The sequence below is a fragment of the Sceloporus occidentalis genome, unplaced genomic scaffold (assembly GCF_023333645.1).
Source record: "Sceloporus occidentalis isolate IW3139 unplaced genomic scaffold, rSceOcc1.0.p SCAF_56, whole genome shotgun sequence".
NCBI lineage: Eukaryota > Metazoa > Chordata > Lepidosauria > Squamata > Phrynosomatidae > Sceloporus > Sceloporus occidentalis.
The window spans coordinates 606536-626139 of record NW_028317036.1 but is presented as its reverse complement, the minus strand read 5'-3'; the positions used below and the strand labels follow the sequence as shown (position 1 = coordinate 626139).

The 19604-nt window shown below is 35.9% G+C and overlaps 1 protein-coding gene across 1 annotated transcript in view; it reads right to left on the bottom strand.

The window, feature by feature from the left end:
- Positions 1-4357: 4357 nt before the first annotated feature.
- The window catches only part of LOC149287786 (kelch-like protein 14), a 30108-nt gene continuing 14861 nt past the window's right edge, over positions 4358-19604 (bottom strand). The window contains exons 3-8 of the mRNA XM_089492472.1: positions 10936-11025; positions 8509-8587; positions 7048-7238; positions 6322-6480; positions 5416-5573; positions 4358-4498 (exon numbers count right to left, since the gene is read on the bottom strand). Of these exons, the coding sequence (XP_089348598.1) occupies positions 4358-4498; positions 5416-5573; positions 6322-6480; positions 7048-7238; positions 8509-8587; positions 10936-11025 (818 nt within the window). The remainder of the gene's footprint in view (positions 4499-5415; positions 5574-6321; positions 6481-7047; positions 7239-8508; positions 8588-10935; positions 11026-19604) is intronic.

The window sequence follows — 19604 nt, the reverse complement described above, 5'->3', positions numbered from 1 at the left end:
TCCAATAGCACATTAATCTAAGTTTAAAAGGCTAATTGATAACTAGAAAACCCTTTGAAGTTATGTCACACAGCTAGAAATGTAGTTGTTTTCTATGAGAACAGCGAAAGGCTCCTCCGAAATTTTGAACAATATGTCAGAGTGCCGACGTAAGACATGTAGCCATTTGATCCATAACACAGAAAACATTTTGCGCTTACAGTCTTCACGCACAACACACATAACATTTCGGTAAGTGTCATTTGTGGCATGCTGTCATTGGTACAAAAGTGTCAAAATGCAGCGATTTTCAGTGTACTGCCCAGCGTTGTATATTACATAGACCTGTTTTTAACTCATTTAAACACAGGACAATGCACAAAATTATGAAAATATGTGAAAAGTTAAAAGAAAAGACCAGTGCAAGTAGATGAATTGTTACATAAAGTTTTATTTAAAGTTTTCTTCCTACAAGCAAGCTCAATTTATACATTCTGATACTGTACAAAATTTACATCCGTTTTATGATTTGTTCAATAACACTGCTTTCCGTGGTCATGCCTTCTTGAAAGATAGAAAGCTTTAAATTACTATGGTAAAAAAAAAAAAAAGAACCATTCAAAAGACAACAAACAGCCATTTAAAGTTAGAATTCAGAAGATTGCACATTTCGTTAGACAAGTCAGGTGACAGCTGCCGTAAATCGTTTTGAGACGGGTCTTCTGCCAATTTTAATACTAAGCAGGGATGCCTCATTTTGTGCTGGAGCAAATTGCTTTTGCATGTTCCTTCCAATGAAAAAAAATAATCTATATTTCCCAATGTCTTATTTTACAAGGAAATTGGAATCCTTGGGATAAAAAAAGGTAATTTCTCTTATTATCACACAATACAAAAACAACATAGATTGCACTTTACAGTAGTAATAGTAAGAGGGCATTTAAACATACACAATTTCCAGTTCTTTTATGTGGGGTAGGCAATGAAGCTCAACATGTTTCTGCCTCTTTGGCAGTTAAGTGGCAAAATAAGGTATTATTTAATAAATAATGCCAGTGGATATTGTAATGGAAATATTAAATTTTACACTCTCCTGGTATGTAACTTTCAATGTTAAATTGCAGAAAGAGATTAAACATCAGAGGTCTCTTCTTTATTTTTTTGAGTAGAGATCATTCCATCTTTTGAAAGCAATGGTTTGTTAACCGCTTTGGCTCTTGAAGGCTTAAGACATATTAGAACTGTGTAATTTCATAATTTTGCTCTATTTGGGACCAGGAATTCAAAATGGCCGAAAAAAACCTGCAAGCTAAGTGTATATACTGGCATTGTAACGTGTAAAGGTTTACAAGTTTATGAAAGGCAAGAAAGTTTATTAGGAAAGTGCCAGAGCTGAAATTAATGAGATTGCGTATACGTACAGTATGTATGGAACCGTAGAAATTCAGAATATACTGTTATATCTGTCAGACAACAGTAACGTAAGAGAAGGCCCGGCTCTAGGAGTTTTTTCATATGACAGCTATAAACATATTTGCCAACACAAGGAGACCTACTAGTTGGGCCGGGCTCTCTCGTGTGCATTCACAACCGCTGTTTTCTGTATTACTGTAAAACCCGATGTTGAGTTCAGCCAGCTACTGACACAGAGGTGCTTTAACAAAGATACCAGGCTCTTGAATAACAATGCTAAACTTAAAGTAACGAAGTACAATTTTATTAAAAGAGTGATATATTGGGCCAGATTCAATGCCACATATAAATCTATCACAAGTAACTAAATAGCAATCCTCCAAGATATTTCAACAGAAAAAAACTTTAACTAAAAGTAGATATATTAGCCCAGATTCATTCACTGGCCAAAATAAAATGTTTTACTGGTTTTATCTCAATTTTTACATTGCTATTGGATTGCTATTCAATTATTTCTAATCAATTTATTTCCGCCATTGAATCTAGCCAGTCGTTTCTTTTGCCAATAAACTCCTCAGCTTAAAAAAAAGAATTGAACAATCAGAATCCCTGTTTTTTCCCCTTCATAATACAGCTATGGGGAAAAAAAACATAATTTGAGGTTTGCCCAAAATAGTGGCGAATGGCTACTGATTCAGTACAAATTATGCTTCTAGCTAGTGGCAGTGGAACGATGGCTGAATTCTTGGCAGCAATGTTTAATTTAATTTAAAGGATATTGGGGGTGAAATGATACATGTTACCTATTTAAATGATAAAGAATATGTGATAAGAAAGATTCTTAAGTTGGGTTCCATTTAACAGGTTTTATAAACTTGTATTAGAATAAAATCCTCAATCGGAAGAAGTGAGAAACGATTGTCTATTTTACATTTTGCACAGAGCCACTTTGCTGAAAATCCTTAATCCGGAAACCAGTAAATCAAAACATAAAAGAGGAATCCTCAAAATACGATAAAAAATATAATAATCATACAGATGAGGGTCTACATTTTAATAAATAGTCATTTGGAATTAGCTTCGTGTGATTATGTTCCGTATTGAACCTCTGGCAAAAATATCCTCAAGATAATTTCTAATCAGATGTTTTACAGCAACCGAGGAGTAAGCAGCACATAGAGGTTGATTCACAAGAACGCACGACTAACATTGAGATTACATCCTGATGTTGAACCTATTAATACTTCATGGCCCTCTGCCTATTAAATTATATCTTTCCTTCAACCTGTACAATTTGTGTGCATGCGGAATCCTGTAGGTAAAAATTATTTTGCTCTGTACTTGTAAAAGTGGGGAATATATGCACTTTATGCACATAATAACATTTTATATATGAAGAACAGATGGGGGGTAGATTATTGTGTGAAATCAAATTGAGAGGATATTAAATAAGAAGAGAGCAACGAGGGCACATGCAGAGCCACATACACCCAAACGCTTATGTCTGGAAACAGATACACACTGCCAATAATGCAAAAAAAACCCCACACTATTATGGAAATGCTGTAACATGTTATATGATCTTGTTGCAGTTATGGAGAATGTTAATAAATAAAGATCAGTCTTAACATTATTCTTTGTGCTTGAATAGAAAAGGTCCATTATTAGCAGGTTTCTGTATAGAAATTGCACTTTATGTGGTAGCACTGGAAATGAGGCATACCCGAGAACTCACTGGGTTTGACCCAGAGTCTCCAGGCTAAGTGCTGCTTCCCTGTGTCTCTTCTCTCTTTCTATGGGTAAGTCAAGTGGTGTTTAGCAAAGCCCATTACCTACTATTAATACTGTCTTGGGCTATACCAGCCCCTATGCACAGCTAGCCCTTTCCCACAGAACTCGGGGTAGGCTGCCCTGGAAAGTTCCTGCCCATGGGCATATCCGTGCTAACTGGCAAGCCACAGCAATTATAATAATTCCCCATACCTGCTCCGTACACACACCTCATATCCAATACAGGCGCTTACCATACGCATGTTTGATCTCTCAAGCCATCAAGAGTATTGATTTGTTTCTAACATATTCTGAATTAGATGAGCTTTATGAAAATGCCTAAAACATCTCTGACTCCAAAATAATATGTCCCTATTAAAAGAGTAAAATGTCTTGTGATATTAACAAACTTAAAAACCATTTGCACTGGTGTTAGTCTACACCTACTCCACTGACATCATAGGTTTGAACTATTCTTTTACATTACAATACTACTGAAAAAAGGTTGGAAACATCATTTGATTTCATATGATTAATATTTTGAAGCATGGATTTTTTTTTAGGCTATTTGGAACATGGTGATGCATTATATGTATATATGATATATATATATATATATATATATATATATATATATATATATATATACATATTACAAGTTAGCATAATAATACTAAGTAGTGTATTGTTCAAAAAACAATAAGTGGATCGTTACAGTAGTTCAACTGTACATTATAGAATGTTCATAGACAGACAAAGTTATCAACATTCTATACGTGTTTGCATGGTTTCCAGTAATTCTTGTCTGCATAGATCAGGTGAGGTTTGCTCAGACATTGGGGTTTTGAAGGCGTCCACAACAATACAGATGAAGGGCACGGGAAAACAAATGTCAACATTCCCTTGGGAGGGCAGAACTTGGTATAAAGCGATGCAGATCATCACATCACATGACTTCGACCGCTATAATAAAGTGAAGTTATACCATTGCTCTACTCACACTATAAGCATGTGTGTTCATTACTAAAAAGCGGTAAAATGTATTACCAGTGTCAGGCATTCAGTTGTTTCAGGTCAGATGGTAAGTTTCACTGTTGAGAAATCTTCGAAACATTAATTTCTTCCTTGCTTTTAAAAGTCATAAATCCACTTAGAGAAGTTCAGCAAACGAAGTAAGTCCTGCAATGTCCTAATGCTACTTGTTATAGGGGACACAAGCTGGCAGTATGACCGTCGCGCAGGCAGGTCCTGCTAATGGTTCAGCAACATCCCCTTCCAGTTCTGTCCAACTTGCCTTTTCGGGACTGTAACAAATAGTCGAAGACTTGTACGCTCCCTAAAAACAAAAGACCATCACAGCAATCATGAAAACTTTGGTTTTGGGAATAAATTACAACATTTGTTCAGTGCTGCAGAATATTTTATAAAAATAATAATAAAATAAAAGGTGGCCAATAAATGACTGCTATTATACACCAGTGCAGTGTAAATGCTACTTACAAGAAACTTTAGCTGTAAGTGAAAATAATTTAAAAAGCCATATGAGTTTTAGGACTATACATCTGAAAACATTACCTCTGCTAAAATTGTCATTTCGCTAAATAACCATAATTTACCCTTATTATGTTATTTAATGGTATTGGAGCCAGACAAGATTTGTGGCAACCCCTGCTTGATCATAGGTGCAGTTAGCAGGTTCAGTGATACCCATGGTAAAAGTTGGGATATCCAGAAATCATTTGCAGCTTCCTATGCTCTCAGATTTGCTGTAACGATATCAGTTTAAGTTCTTGACTTTGACTTATATTTTACGCTAAATGAAGCCCCCAATGCCTTCCTATGCTCTACCCTTTGCATTCACTAGCACATCAGAAAGTCTACATTTTGGTCTTGAACCCAACCTCTCTGGGATGGTGTATGGGGATTTAGGAGCTTTAAAAAAATTACAGAACTCTAATTGGAGATTGTAGATTTTTTTTTCCTTGTCACCTGTCTTTCAGAGACAAAGGGATATTGCAGCACAACAGAATAATAACTGGATTTAATTCTCTATTATTATTTTCTAGAAATCCATGAATGGTGGCATCATGACCTTTTCTTTTCACACAGTTTGTCAATTTTATTTTTTCTGTCTCTTGCCCTAAATATCAAAAATTGATTTTCAATGTATGATCCCAATCAGCTGGATGGATGAAGAATTGTATGTTTATTAACAAACAAGAGCTACTGGGTAATCCTTAAATTGACACATACCATACTCCAGCTGTAACCTCCAACAAGATAGAACCTATCATCTAGAACTGCGCACCCTGGACCACTGCGACCTTCCAAAATAGGCGTCTGTAAAATATTCCACTGATCTCCTTTTGGGTCATAACACTCCACAAGCATGACATCAAGATGGGAAAAGCCTACATAGAGGATAGATGCAAACATTGGTTTTATATAGTGCTGGAAAGTTAATGTACATTATGTACTGATATTTATCCATACAACTTTGAGACATAATATACATGATGTTCATTATGGGCCAGGCAGTGGGAAGTCTTGTCAGTCTAAAGTAGAAGCTGTCCAACACTACTCTACTGAAGCTCAGCTAGCAAAAAGTACTTTTCATTTGTTTTAAAATATCTAGTGGAGCGTCATAGGACTTGTAATTAGACAGAGAAGTGTATCTACGCTGTCCTCACCACCAGCCTGGAATGGTATGTTTGTAGCAAGCCTTTACTGGTAGATTTTACTAATTACATATATTTAATACTTATATTGAAAACAGATATAACATATATTACACAAAATGTAATGTTAAATTTGAATTGAATCTTACATTTTCAGGCCACTTTTTTAATCTATCTTTAATTTCAATAATCACCTTTTACAACAGCTAGATTTGAACCCAACTATGTGATCTTTTACAGGTCACAGTTGCCAAAAACAACATAAAACGAGGATTATTCTGGATGAATGATCTCCCTACCTAACTACACGTTTAGATGCTGTTATGACAAAGGGGTCGTGATGTCTTCAAGCCATTTAAATTCAATATACCCTGAATTTGTGGTTTATATTAAAATGACATCAATAGCAAAACCATTGAGCACGCTGTGAGTTTGCTTTAAAGTACAATCCTACTTTCAGTAGGATTACTAGACGTTTTACCTTTTAAATGGTTCCCTCCGATTGCATACAGACGATCATTCATTACTGCTAAGGCATGGATTGCCCTTTTAGTGTTCATATCTTGCTTTCTGGCCCAAACATCCATTACTGGGTCATAGCAATATAGCCACTGGACATATTCTCCATTATGTACACCACCTGCAGATACAACATATTATGACATTTACTTATTATTCTTATTATCACCATCACAACACTTCTTACAGTATGAGAAAACCAGAAGTGACAGAATAAGACAATACATTTTATTACTGTATTATCAATACATTGGGTAATAACCACACACCCTACCTAGGAAACGGGAACAAATTAAAAAAAAAGTTGTTGATTTTTTATCTTAGCCTTTGGGTACCAAATCCTTTAGTTCCATTCATGATGTTTCTAAAGGATCAGATTGAAGTTTATACTGGAAGTAGCTGTAAGCTGATTTCTTTAGGAAAGTGGGTAAATATAGTATATGAATAACCATATGTCTGATACAACATATATGATGCTTTCTGTGTCTCATCTTGCTGACAAATCCACTTTGTAAGATGGAACATGTTCACGTGGATATTTAAAATTATTATACATATTACATATTGATTTTGTTAACAGATTGGACCAATTACAATCCACTCTTCGCAGTTGTTGAATAGACCACAACAGTACAAAAAGAAAAAATTAAACTATGATTTTTTTTTGTAGGATTCTTAGGTTTCATACCGGATATGTATATTTTGCCATTGTGTACCGCTCCTGCGTGAGCTGCCAGAGGCTGGGGCAATGAAGATACGTAACGCCATTCGTTGGTCTCCAGATTGTAACACTCCACGCTCGACAAATAACCGGTTTCATTCCTTCCCCCGATTACGTATAAGTGCTTCTCCAGCCGGCATGCATAAAAACTGGCTCTCCTAGAAAAGAGTATGTACGATTTCACTTGGATGGGTCCTATTTGCATTCTTCTCTTGGAAGAAGTCTCATATTAGCCTGCCTAATATATGTGACTTAACACAAGCTTAGAGTGCTTTCTCGTGGTAATCACTACCTTTGAAAGGATCTGCAAGTCCATATGACAAAGTGAAAAATGAAGAAGATAATTTAACAATAATAAATGATCTTGACATTCTCTATCCTTATGGTCCTTCAAGGGTCATTGTTTCCAATTTACTAAAAGAACCACATCATCAAAATTTTTCTCCAATTATCTTTTTTTTTTTTTTTTTTTGGAGAAAAAAAATATGGAACTTTTACATGACAATCTGTAAATGAAATTTGGCTCGAAACTCCCTAATGGATCTATTTAATGAACAAGGTGTGGAATCGTTCCAGAAATAGAAGCTGTAAGCCTTATCTACTCTGGATAGTAATGGCTTCCTTAGTTATTGTTATCTACTAATATGTTTTGTGTACAGTATTTTTTCTTAAAAACAATTGTGTCCTATTATCATCTATCTTATATTCGGAGACTATGCATTTATATTTGTAGTCGGGAATCTTTTCAGCACACATGAATTCAGAAGAGTACCAAACAAACACTGGAGTGGATTTGGCAGAACAGGATGACAATTACAATGAACTAGGATGTCAACTGTCTTGTAATTATAGATCAAATTATATATTACAGAATACTTGTGAAATGTTATAGTTTTGGAATGTTAACATTTTATACAAATGCCATTGGAGGACTAGACCTTTTTACTTTTTAGCGTAATGTACAGGGTAAGATTAAACAACCTTATAAAAGTAAAGATGGGAGATGCTATTAGTAGATAACATTTTTATATCTATTACTATAAAATGGGAATAGTTATATAAGAACATAATAAAAAAGCATTTCTATTTTTCAACGTAAGGCCAATTTTGCATACTTTAGTTAATATGTTCCCCCTGGCATACTAGATAACAAAAATCTCTACTTTTTCTATTTTTAAGTAATGTCAGTCCAACACATACAATATAAGTGATCACAAAATGCGTAGCCTTATATGGAGGATAATGGAACTTGGGCTGGTATTATATTTTTTTCTGCATCTATTGATTAGGGGATATCTTGTTTTGATTATCAATACAAACAGCAATAGCTTACAAAAAGATTAACATGATGGGTATATATATATATATATATGTTTATGCTATTTACCAATGTCATATATATATATATAGCTTATTAATGAGACCTACCTTTCCTGCATGGGTGGTAGTTGTATCCAGCTGTTAAACCTCGGATCATAGCGACTTACAAAGTTTGTACTGTGCTTTCCTGCCAAACAAAATATATTTCATGGAACATGAGGATTCTAAATAATATTTACATACAAGATCATATATTAAGCACATACTACATTTGTGTCTTATATACATACATGGTGTCAAAATGACATTACGACACAGTACACAATCCTTTCAAACATTGATCCTGATGGAGCAAATATAGACTTTTGGTTTTATTTGGGTACCAGAGACTATATTAGAACTTCATGCATAAACAAACATATTCAGCTGTCAAAAACACTTCCATAAAAAGCAACATTATATTTTCAATTGATTAACCCCAAAAGTAGGATTAAACACAGTTTAAAAGTAATTATACTTTCCCTTTAAACAAATGAGCGTTGTGTGCCACATAAATCAAATAACGATACATTTTTCAGTCTATGTTACACTTTTGTAAATCTGCAACAGTTCTGTAAATCTTAAAGCCAGGCTTCAAAAGTTCTTTTAAGTTAAATTAAATGTAATTATGGCTCCCTGATACAGAGTGTGACTTTTATGAGGTATGGATTCAGAGTAAACTTTCATGCATTCTGCCCCCGTCACTTAAATTGCTAAAATAACCTTTGTTGACACACGATTCGGAATTTCAGTACAGAATGCTGTATATCCAGCAAACCAAAAATGTTCATTGGTATTAAATAAAATACAACCAATCCAAAAGTACAGCCAAAAAGCTAAATTGAAAGCATATAATTCTATAATTAGTTGAGTTATTCAAATATCTGCGCTGCAGATGGTACTGAGTATAGAGTCAATCGCTGTCATAAATACCTGATTCACCTAGAGCTCTCCAACACCACTTGGCACTTCTCGTTGGGATTGGTTAACAAATAGATTCCTATATCTTAATGGATATCCTGACATAAAACATTTTAAGGACAATCCATATGCTTAGCATATGATGAAATATTAATAAATATTATATTTCATTGATTAAATCTTCGAAATTCCGAATTAAGGAATGTGAGGACCATACTTGGCTGTCTTGGTGCATTCCTGCAGTGGGACCTGAGCAGTGTCACTTTAAGGAATATCATCCCATGGAGTGCAAAGGTGATCCTTATAGATTTAGCATAGAAACACAGAATTTGATGGCAAATAAGAACCAGTCGTCTCATTTAGTCTGCCAATGTTTCTGATGTAAAGACTCAGACCTTCATCAATCCTTGGTCTCATCTTAGATTCAGGATTAACAAATACATACCTCATGCAAGTTTAAATCCCCTCACTGCATTGGCCTCTACCACTTCTGCTGGGAGGCTGTTTAACTTTTCTACCAGCCTCTCAGTAAAGTAAAAAGCACTAGTTTCAAGACTCTATATAGTAAAACTGTTATTCCAAACTTCACTTTAATGTGTTTTTAAAGGTTCATATTTGTAGCCTTTTTTTCCCCGTCAACACTTTAAAATATTAATGTATTTTGTACTTTCGAAACTACTCAGCCCAGCTTTAGGATGCACTGCAATTTAACACGGTCTAGCAACTTTTTCATGTCTTTCAACGGATTTCATTTATTAAAATAAGATTATTTAAATGGAATATCTTGGGCTGATGTTTCCCAGTGTCGCCATCATTTTAGATTATGCTAGAGGAAAAGATGAATAAAATATGACTGCATGGTTTAACATTGATGCAAAGATATGTTTAACTCTCAAAGGGATTAAAATGGTTTGTAGATATTATTGGCTACAATTTTGACATTTTAAACAGATTTTGATAAAGTGGGGAACTGATTGGGTTATCTCTATTTCTTAAAGGGAAAGTGTAGAGAAGGATCTAATACTCAGCCCACATGGGATACAGTCTTCAAAAAATATATTAGGATCAGATATAGCATCCTGATTGAAACCTGGGTGATCCTTTTACAAATATGTGATTCGAATCCTGATTAAGTCAAATTGAGTAGAATCAAAACACCCTGCGTTATAGAGGCTATAATTGCACAAGCCAGTGATGGCTCAAGCTGAGCACCTTGCGTGGCCCGGTTGGACTGGAGTTCAAGCAGGTGTCCACACCTGCTATAACTCCTCGTCTTTAAGGAAGGATTCTAGCAATACTCATATGATATAAAGTATTTTGTTTTGATTCTACTCTTCTTTTCTACTTTTGTAGATGTACTGGACATGAATCAGAGAGAATTGTGTAGAGATGTTTCCAAATTCAGCAATGATTTCTGATCTTACAGTCTGGTAACACATGGGTATGACAACACAAATAATTATAAAGCTACATTATAACTTACAAACAGAAAATCATTCACCTTGCTGACAGACGTACAAACTAGAAAAAAGTAATCTGTGAGGTATAAATACGGTAAAGTTACACGTTTCTTACCATTAGGATTCCACTGGTCTTCTCCTCCTAGCACAAACAAGAAGTTCTCCACTTCCACCACACAATGATGTGCACTGTTATATGGCATGACTGTAAAACAAAATTGCTTTCATTAAAACTATTGAAAAAAAAATCATATGAAATCATACAAAGTTATATAAACTTATAAAGTCCTGTAAATGGCCAAAGAGGGAAACATTTTCATTTTTTTGTGTGAATATGCACAACACGTAGATTTTGTGTGAATATGGCACAATGTAAATGAAAAAAAAATAATAATTAAGAAGACCATGTATTTTATTAACACACTGTTATTTATAAACATGTTTTCTATACATATTATTGTGTAATGTATTGATTTATCAGTTTATTCAATTGATTAATGTTTTCACCAATTATACATTCTTTATTAAATGGATTATCATTACTATGTATTTGCCAAATATTTATTGTAATTTATTTATTAAAAACTTTTTTCTATGATTGGGGGGAAAAAAATGCTTGCTCCTACATTTTTTGGCTGGCTCCTGGATCCAAACCAAATTTGTCAACCCCTGCACTAAAACAAAGATATGCTTGTCCCGTAAAACACATTTTAAAGATAGGATTGGAGGCTTTTGGACAATAAATAAATATGCCCGCATTTAGAGCCTCTGCCGCAGATAACATGTTCCTTATATTAATGGTATTCACACTGCTTATTGTTGTCATGGGAATCTCACACTTACGGGTTACCTTTCAGTCCTGCAAAATAAAATATGCTTCCATTTATTAGAATTAGTTTAACCATGGCAGACATGTCATGTCCTAGGCAGTATATTATACCTGTCCATAAATGTCATGTCACATCCTTGAAAACACACAAACAACACGGCTATCATATCATGTAAAGTGGCTGAGGCATTAGTCACAAAATGATGTCCTTGCTCATCTCATCAAATGGACACCTTAAACCTAGGCGAGGACAAAGAGGAAAACGATGTGCATGTTGAGGCAGGGAATTTATTGCTGGACACGGATCAACAGAGCACTTACAAAACCAGTGCAGTGGGAAATCAATGTGACACAGGGCCAGCTCTTTCTCCATAAACTTCTGCCAAAGCAAAAAAAAAAAAAAAAAAAGGCAGCCGAACTGAAATGTGATTTTTTTCAGCTATATATCTCTCATTTCACATGATTTACTATCTTCCTCTTGCAAAATGCAGCAGTGCAATATGGAATGTTTAATGATAATTCTTATCATTTTGATGCTACAGACTCTTAAAACTTGGCCAAGAAGTGGAATGATTTATTAAATTTGCTAGCAAATGCAGATTCTACAATTTAGACCAGCAGATTTTTTTCTTCCATTCTTTCTAAGAGTAGAATGTTATCATATAAATAAAAAGGTTATCCCATCACCTACTAATGCCAGATAATGTGCTTATTCTTTAAAAACTGAATACCTCTGCACTCTCGGAGCTGATGTTTCATTTCTAGTTCAGCTTTGACTAGTATTTTTTTTTACCTTCTGAATATTTACGTTTCCCTTAGTTAATCCATAGGTTTATAGGACTAAAACACAACACATTGTCTGTGTACAAGTTGCAGTCCGTCCCTCTTTTCTAAGAGTTCAAAATATTTGTTGGGTGTAAGTGTGTCATAGTGTACTACAGCACTAGAAGTCAAGGTAATATGCATTGAAAACAGCAAAACAATAGGTTTATACATTAAATTGTGTAAGTAAAATATGTCATTCTTATGCTCATTTAAATAAATAGCTATCCAGATGACAAAAAGTAATTACAAGTAATAAACTCCTATTTCCTAGCTGCAACTAAATAACCCCAGTGATCTGTCACATCAGCAATTCAAAATGTTGGGAATGTATACCTCCTTTCTGTTTTTAAGTGGCAAAAATTCTTGATTTTCAGACACTGTCCTCTCAAGTTACCCATCTGTCCCACTTTTGTGGACATTGTTGATCATAGGTTGATTGGGGAGATCAGAAGATCTCTCTCGCCCTGCCCTCCGAGCTGTAGAATCAATACCTACGCTTTTATAGTACAAACCTTAACAGCAGTTCTCCACCTGGTGGCCTACAGAAGTGTACCAGGTTTAAAGAGAATTCATGGAAAATCACCCAGAATGCATAGATTTACTTTTATTTTTATACACTGTATATAAAACATCAGCAATAAGGTTTTATGCTAGTTTAGTTAAAAAATATACAGCAGTGATATATACACCATCTTTGTAGATTCTTGCTTTGAGGATTATTATTTCATAGGGAGAAATATTAGAAAACAGAAAGGCTGTGACCCATCTGATGCATATATGTATATCACCGATTGACCTTACAGTCTGTAATGTTCATTCATTCGCTCCAGCAGGATAGGTGTTAAAAATAACTTCTGTAATCTGTCCTGAAACGCAGCACACTATATGAGATGGTAGCGTGTCAGTCAGTGAGTTAGAGGGAAAGGGTAAAGTGAAGCTAATCAGGATGAAATGAGATTAAAGGCTGTCTAATTTTACAGCAACTGTGATCCATCAGGCACTGTGAAAGTGACAGTGGAAATGAATGATGGAGGCAGACAGGTGGGGTTGTACATTTCACTGATTTATCCTCAAATGCACTGGGCCTTATTTTATTGAGTGAACATGACCACATTTATCATTACTGTCATCTAAGCCCACTTCCCTCCATTTAAAAAGGTCACTTTACTAGAAAGGAGTGCCCATGGACAGTGCAGGCTCTTTTGAAACATCAAAGCCAATAGCATATCTCACACCACTTTCGGTAGAGTTCAATATTAAATGAGGGAGCCAGAGAAAATTCTAAGCATAAAAATTCTCATAATCCTCATTTATGTTAAAATCACATAAAAATGTTTGAAGGGCCAACTCCTAAGAGAAGCCTTAGACCAGACCTTGGTAAGTCTCACAGGGGAGTACTTGCACAATTCACAGTACTTTGGAAGCGGGAAGATGCAGAATTAGCCACCAAAGAAGTTGCTGTGAGGTAACCCCTGAGTTTACCACAGTTAAAACCTAGGGTAAAATGAATACACTCCTTTTGTGTAAGAAAGTCCATTGCTTTCTGGTATTAGGAAAAACCTAACCTAATGGAATGCACAACTGTTATATGTATATGTATGTATGTGTGTGTGTACATGTGTGTGTACATGTGTGTGTACATGTGTGTGTGTGTGTACATGTGTGTGTGTGTGTGCGCGTGCGTGCAGAAGTTTTTACTTTACTTCACTTTACTTACCCTTATCGTTCTTATTCGTTAAATTATAACTTGATAACATATTTTACACCGGAGTATAATATGCAATCAACATTAAACTTACAATATCAGAAATACCTTTTTTTTAAAAAAAAAACATAGATAAGGGTCTGTTTTGGAAAATTATTGCCTAAGTGTCAAAGTAAAAAAAAAAACAGATCCGACGCTTGCATGGTTCAACTGCTGAAAAGTTTTGCCTAGAAATAGATACTTATCCTTACAGTATATATTTGAGTGTACAGTTGCAAGAGATTATCCCTTTCAATTTAGTTGTAGTACCCGAATAAATCACTAGATGGAACACCTTACACTCAACACTTCTAAGAGCTAAGCTGAGTAGCGTTGTGTATTAATATCCTTTGTGTGCCAGATGCAACACAGCATATAAATAGTTTAAATGGCAACTTACAAAAGATGGTTGTTTACGCTGTTTTAAAAACCTGAAATTCTGGGGAAAAAAGCCCTGCAGAATCTTAGAAGTGAGTTATTTTCCATGAAACTAGTGTGTCACTGGGTTCCAACGCTGAGACGACACAACTTTATCATTTCTTTAATGAAATTTGTTTCCGCGCTATAAAATTGGATCGAACATGTTTTTATTAGAAGTGATTATATCCAATTCACAAAACTTCACAATTCAACTAGCTCAGTTGCTTGATGTAAGCAAATTTGAAATAATTATCTCACAACATTTAATTTGCTTAGTCCATGATTGAGAGGCGCAGAGACTACATGCGCATATAGCTCTATGAGTTCTGCAGCATAGCTGTCCTTTTAAAAAGTTCATTGTCATACACTTATGCCTTTTATCTATTTAAGGCAAATGTGTATCTCATATTTAAGCTGGGTTATTCCAAAGTGCACAGTAGCAAGTATCTGCCGCATAAATGAATACACACACGTTATATGAATACAACTCTCTAAAGTAAATTTGCTGGTAGTTTCTTTTTTGCAGATGACATCTCAGCTTGTTTGCTTGATGCCTAGGCGATGTCTTCCATTAGCATAAGACGTGCATTAATATGTTTGCTAATATATGTCAAAACATTGCACCTGTACGGTGATAGATCAGGCAATACATTTGGGTGACCAAATGGCACCTTAAACTGGAGAAGGGTACAAAGAAAAGGTGCATCATGTACAGTAACACAGTAAATGTTTTAAATGCGGTCCTACAGTATGCATTTTCTATAAGCCTCCCCAGTTAACCCTTTCAATGCTGACCACATATCTGGTCACCAAAGTGGACCCAAGGAAACTCTTACGAAAATCTAACTATAAAAAAGATATGAAAATCGGCCCGTCCTTCTGGTAGAAAAATTGTGTCCTGACCCCCTGAACTCCAAGAATCAAAATGAGAAATCATCCTACTATACTTTCTATACAAAACAAAGCTTAAATAAAATGTTACAACATGTGCTGGAAATTTAAGGCCAATTTATGAAACAAAGTGTTAATATGGGAGCAGTCAAGCAGCAACATTGTATTAGATGCTATGGTCATTGCTCCACTTCCACCACTATGCTCCAAAATTGCCCTTTATACGTAACATATTCCTCTTTGATTTCAAGGGGAATGTTTTTTTTAAAGATAGTGGTCTTCTTCTTCCCTGATTTTAGAAAAGCTTTCATGGATGTTAAGGAAACAGCCTTATACTATCTGATTGTATTAGGGAAATCCATGTTCCCTTCCTGGCCCCATGGCAGTTTACCTTTGATCAGTAATCTGGTCAGTCCGTCGGTGGCAAACTTCCCTTTGTTAACAGAAACTTGCTAACATGGACAATGCAAATTTGCCTATTAAATGGAGCATATTTGCTTACATTCAGAAATGGTGCTATGTCCTGACTCCCTGAACTCCAAGAATCAAAATGAGAAATCATCCTACTATACTTTCTATACAAAACAAAGCTTAAATAAAATGTTACAACATGTGCTGGAAATTTAAGGCCAATTTATGAAACAAAGTGTTAATATGGGAGCAGTCAAGCAGCAACATTGTATTAGATGCTATGGTCATTGCTCCACTTCCACCACTATGCTCCAAAATTGCCCTTTATACGTAACATATTCCTCTTTGATTTCAAGGGGAATGTTTTTTTTAAAGATAGTGGTCTTCTTCTTCCCTGATTTTAGAAAAGCTTTCATGGATGTTAAGGAAACAGCCTTATACTATCTGATTGTATTAGGGAAATCCATGTTCCCTTCCTGGCCCCATGGCAGTTTACCTTTGATCAGTAATCTGGTCAGTCCGTCGGTGGCAAACTTCCCTTTGTTAACAGAAACTTGCTAACATGGACAATGCAAATTTGCCTATTAAATGGAGCATATTTGCTTACATTCAGAAATGGTGCTATGTCCTGACTCCCTGAACTCCAAGAATCAAAATGAGAAATCATCCTACTATACTTTCTATACAAAACAAAGCTTAAATAAAATGTTACAACATGTGCTGGAAATTTAAGGCCAATTTATGAAACAAAGTGTTAATATGGGAGCAGTCAAGCAGCAACATTGTATTAGATGCTATGGTCATTGCTCCACTTCCACCACTATGCTCCAAAATTGCCCTTTATACGTAACATATTCCTCTTTGATTTCAAGGGGAATGTTTTTTTTAAAGATAGTGGTCTTCTTCTTCCCTGATTTTAGAAAAGCTTTCATGGATGTTAAGGAAACAGCCTTATACTATCTGATTGTATTAGGGAAATCCATGTTCCCTTCCTGGCCCCATGGCAGTTTACCTTTGATCAGTAATCTGGTCAGTCCGTCGGTGGCAAACTTCCCTTTGTTAACAGAAACTTGCTAACATGGACAATGCAAATTTGCCTATTAAATGGAGCATATTTGCTTACATTCAGAAATGGTGCTATGTAACTGAGTACTGAGAATAATGACATTTTACAATTTGTGCTCCATTGCATTAAAGACAAAAAGAATATATTTACAGTACAGAAAAAACATCTTTAAAGATGAAATTTTAATTACCAGTACAGTCCTATTTGCTTATTTGTTAAACTCACCTTACAATCAGCTCAGTTCTTTAAAAGAACTTAGAAATGTGGGCTGACATTGAGGCAGCAAAAATGCACAAGTGACATGAAGCAAATGTGAAATAAATAACATCTGACAGTATTTATATGGATAAGGTTGTGCAGGGGTGGGGGCTGGCACATTCTGGCCCTTCAGGAAAGAAAGTGAATGGCCCCCACTGGCCCCTTTAACCCCGTAACATACACATTAGCACACATTTAGATACTCGCTCTCACCCTAATACACACCAACATACACACTTACACACTCATGATAACACACACTTACATATTAACACTCAGTCACATAAATTACACCACCATTACACCAACTTCAAAGGAGCTCTCTTTTTCTGCTGGCACACTGTGCGAGAAGCCACACTATTAATACAGAATCACATAACATTTCTTTAAATGCCCGTGTTCCTATCTCCACTAGTAGGCCAGTCAAAGTCCGGTCCATTGACCCCCATGCCAGTCCAAAATTAATTACCCCCTATACTTTGTTAAATCCCTTTAAGTATTTACTTTTCTGTCACATCTCTCTCTGTTCTTTCCTCTAAGATGTACATATTGAGATACCTTAGTCTAGCCTGATCATTTTTATCTTGTAAACCATTCACCATTTTTGTAGCCCTCCTCTGAACTCTCTCTAAAATGCCAATAAGTAATTAAAAATAGATGTAAGCCAGAGGCAATCAACACATAGCTCTCTGAGTTCTGATTATTAAATTATATCTCCCGTGATTTTTAACCAATCTGTGCCAAGCTGAGTGCTGCCTAAGGATGATGTGAATTGTAGTTCCCGTTGGTTACCCCTGTAGACTCAAGTTCTGCACTTTTATCTGATGTTGGTACCAGGCTTATATATAAGTATCATCAAGTTTAACTCTTTACACTAAGAGAGATGGGGATAAGCATGACAGAAGGGTTTCTAATGGAAACGTAACATAAAAACACAGAAATACTGCAAATAGAAATACATCAAAGGAAGGTTATTATCAATTTAATACTCTTGGTTTATTACTGAATATGACCCCAAGGTGAGATCTACAAGGTGAATGCTTTTTCATATTAGTGTACATAGTAAGGCAGATCAGTAAAAAAGTTGGCAGTTGCAAAAACAGGACTTTTGGTTTCACTTAATGTTTTTGCCATGGTCCAGTTTTAAAGATGGAGTTCCTCTCATTATGAATTGAACTCTCCATCATGTTAAGCAAATACACAATAACAGATCTGTCCTTTTATGAAGGTTTAATCACATAAAACAACACAGAAACCTTTTTTTAACCCCTTCAGGACCGCCATTGGCAAACTGCGTCTTCCCTTGAAGACCGCAGGTTTTTTTAAAATATTTAAATTCCGTGCTCGTGATTCGCTGCAAAGCGATCACGTGCATGGAATTGAGGGGGAGTAGCTGCTAGGGATCGCTGGGGACACCCAGCGGTCAGTAGCAGCCGCCCCTCGCGATCCCAGCGTCCATAGCGATGCTGGGATCGCGCATCATCGATGACGTACCTGGTACGTCCCGGTCTGCCGGTGACCTTTGACCCGGAAGTACCAGGTACGTCCCGGTCTTGAAGGGGTTAAAAAAGCCTTTTTTCAGTTTCTATGGCAACAACCCAACAATGCATGCTTTAGTGTCACATGACAAATGTTTGAACATGTTTGATAATGGTTTGAACATTTAACAATGCTTAGAGTAAGGACACTTCTTATGCTGCATTTAGAACCTTTAGCACCTTTACATATTCAGATTTCATGAAACCTCATAAGCATACCTGGGAACTTCCAGTTTAGGCTACATGCAGCTCTCCCTCCTCCAGTGAAGGGATAAAGCTAGGTGTATGGGCGAGACTAGCTGTAGGACTTTAGTGAGTGGAGAGTAAGCAGGGGGTGGGCAAAGCCATACACAGCACAGTTTGGAGTAAAGAAGTTAGAGAGGGGATAGGATGGAAACATGTAAATACTTAAAGGGATTTAGCAAAATCCAGGAGGTAAGCTTATTTAAAAAGGAGGAGCAATGTTAGAACAAGAGGTCATGGTCTAAACCTCGAAGGCCAGAGGCGTAATTGTAACGTAAGGAAGTTCTACTTTACTCAGAGTGTAGTAGATAAATGGAAGAGTCTCCCAGCAGCAGTGGTGGAGGCTAATACAGTAAGGGCCTGACCAAAGACTGATAGGGGGTTAAAGCCCTTACATCAGGAAAAATGGGCAGACTAGATGTGCCAAATGTTTCTTATCTGCCGTCAAATGTTATGTTACTTATCCGGAGTAAAATCAAACTGACCTGGAGACCCAGAGAATCATGGTGTGCCCCGCAGAGTTCCCAGGTATGCTTATTACACCTGGCCGTTTAGTGAA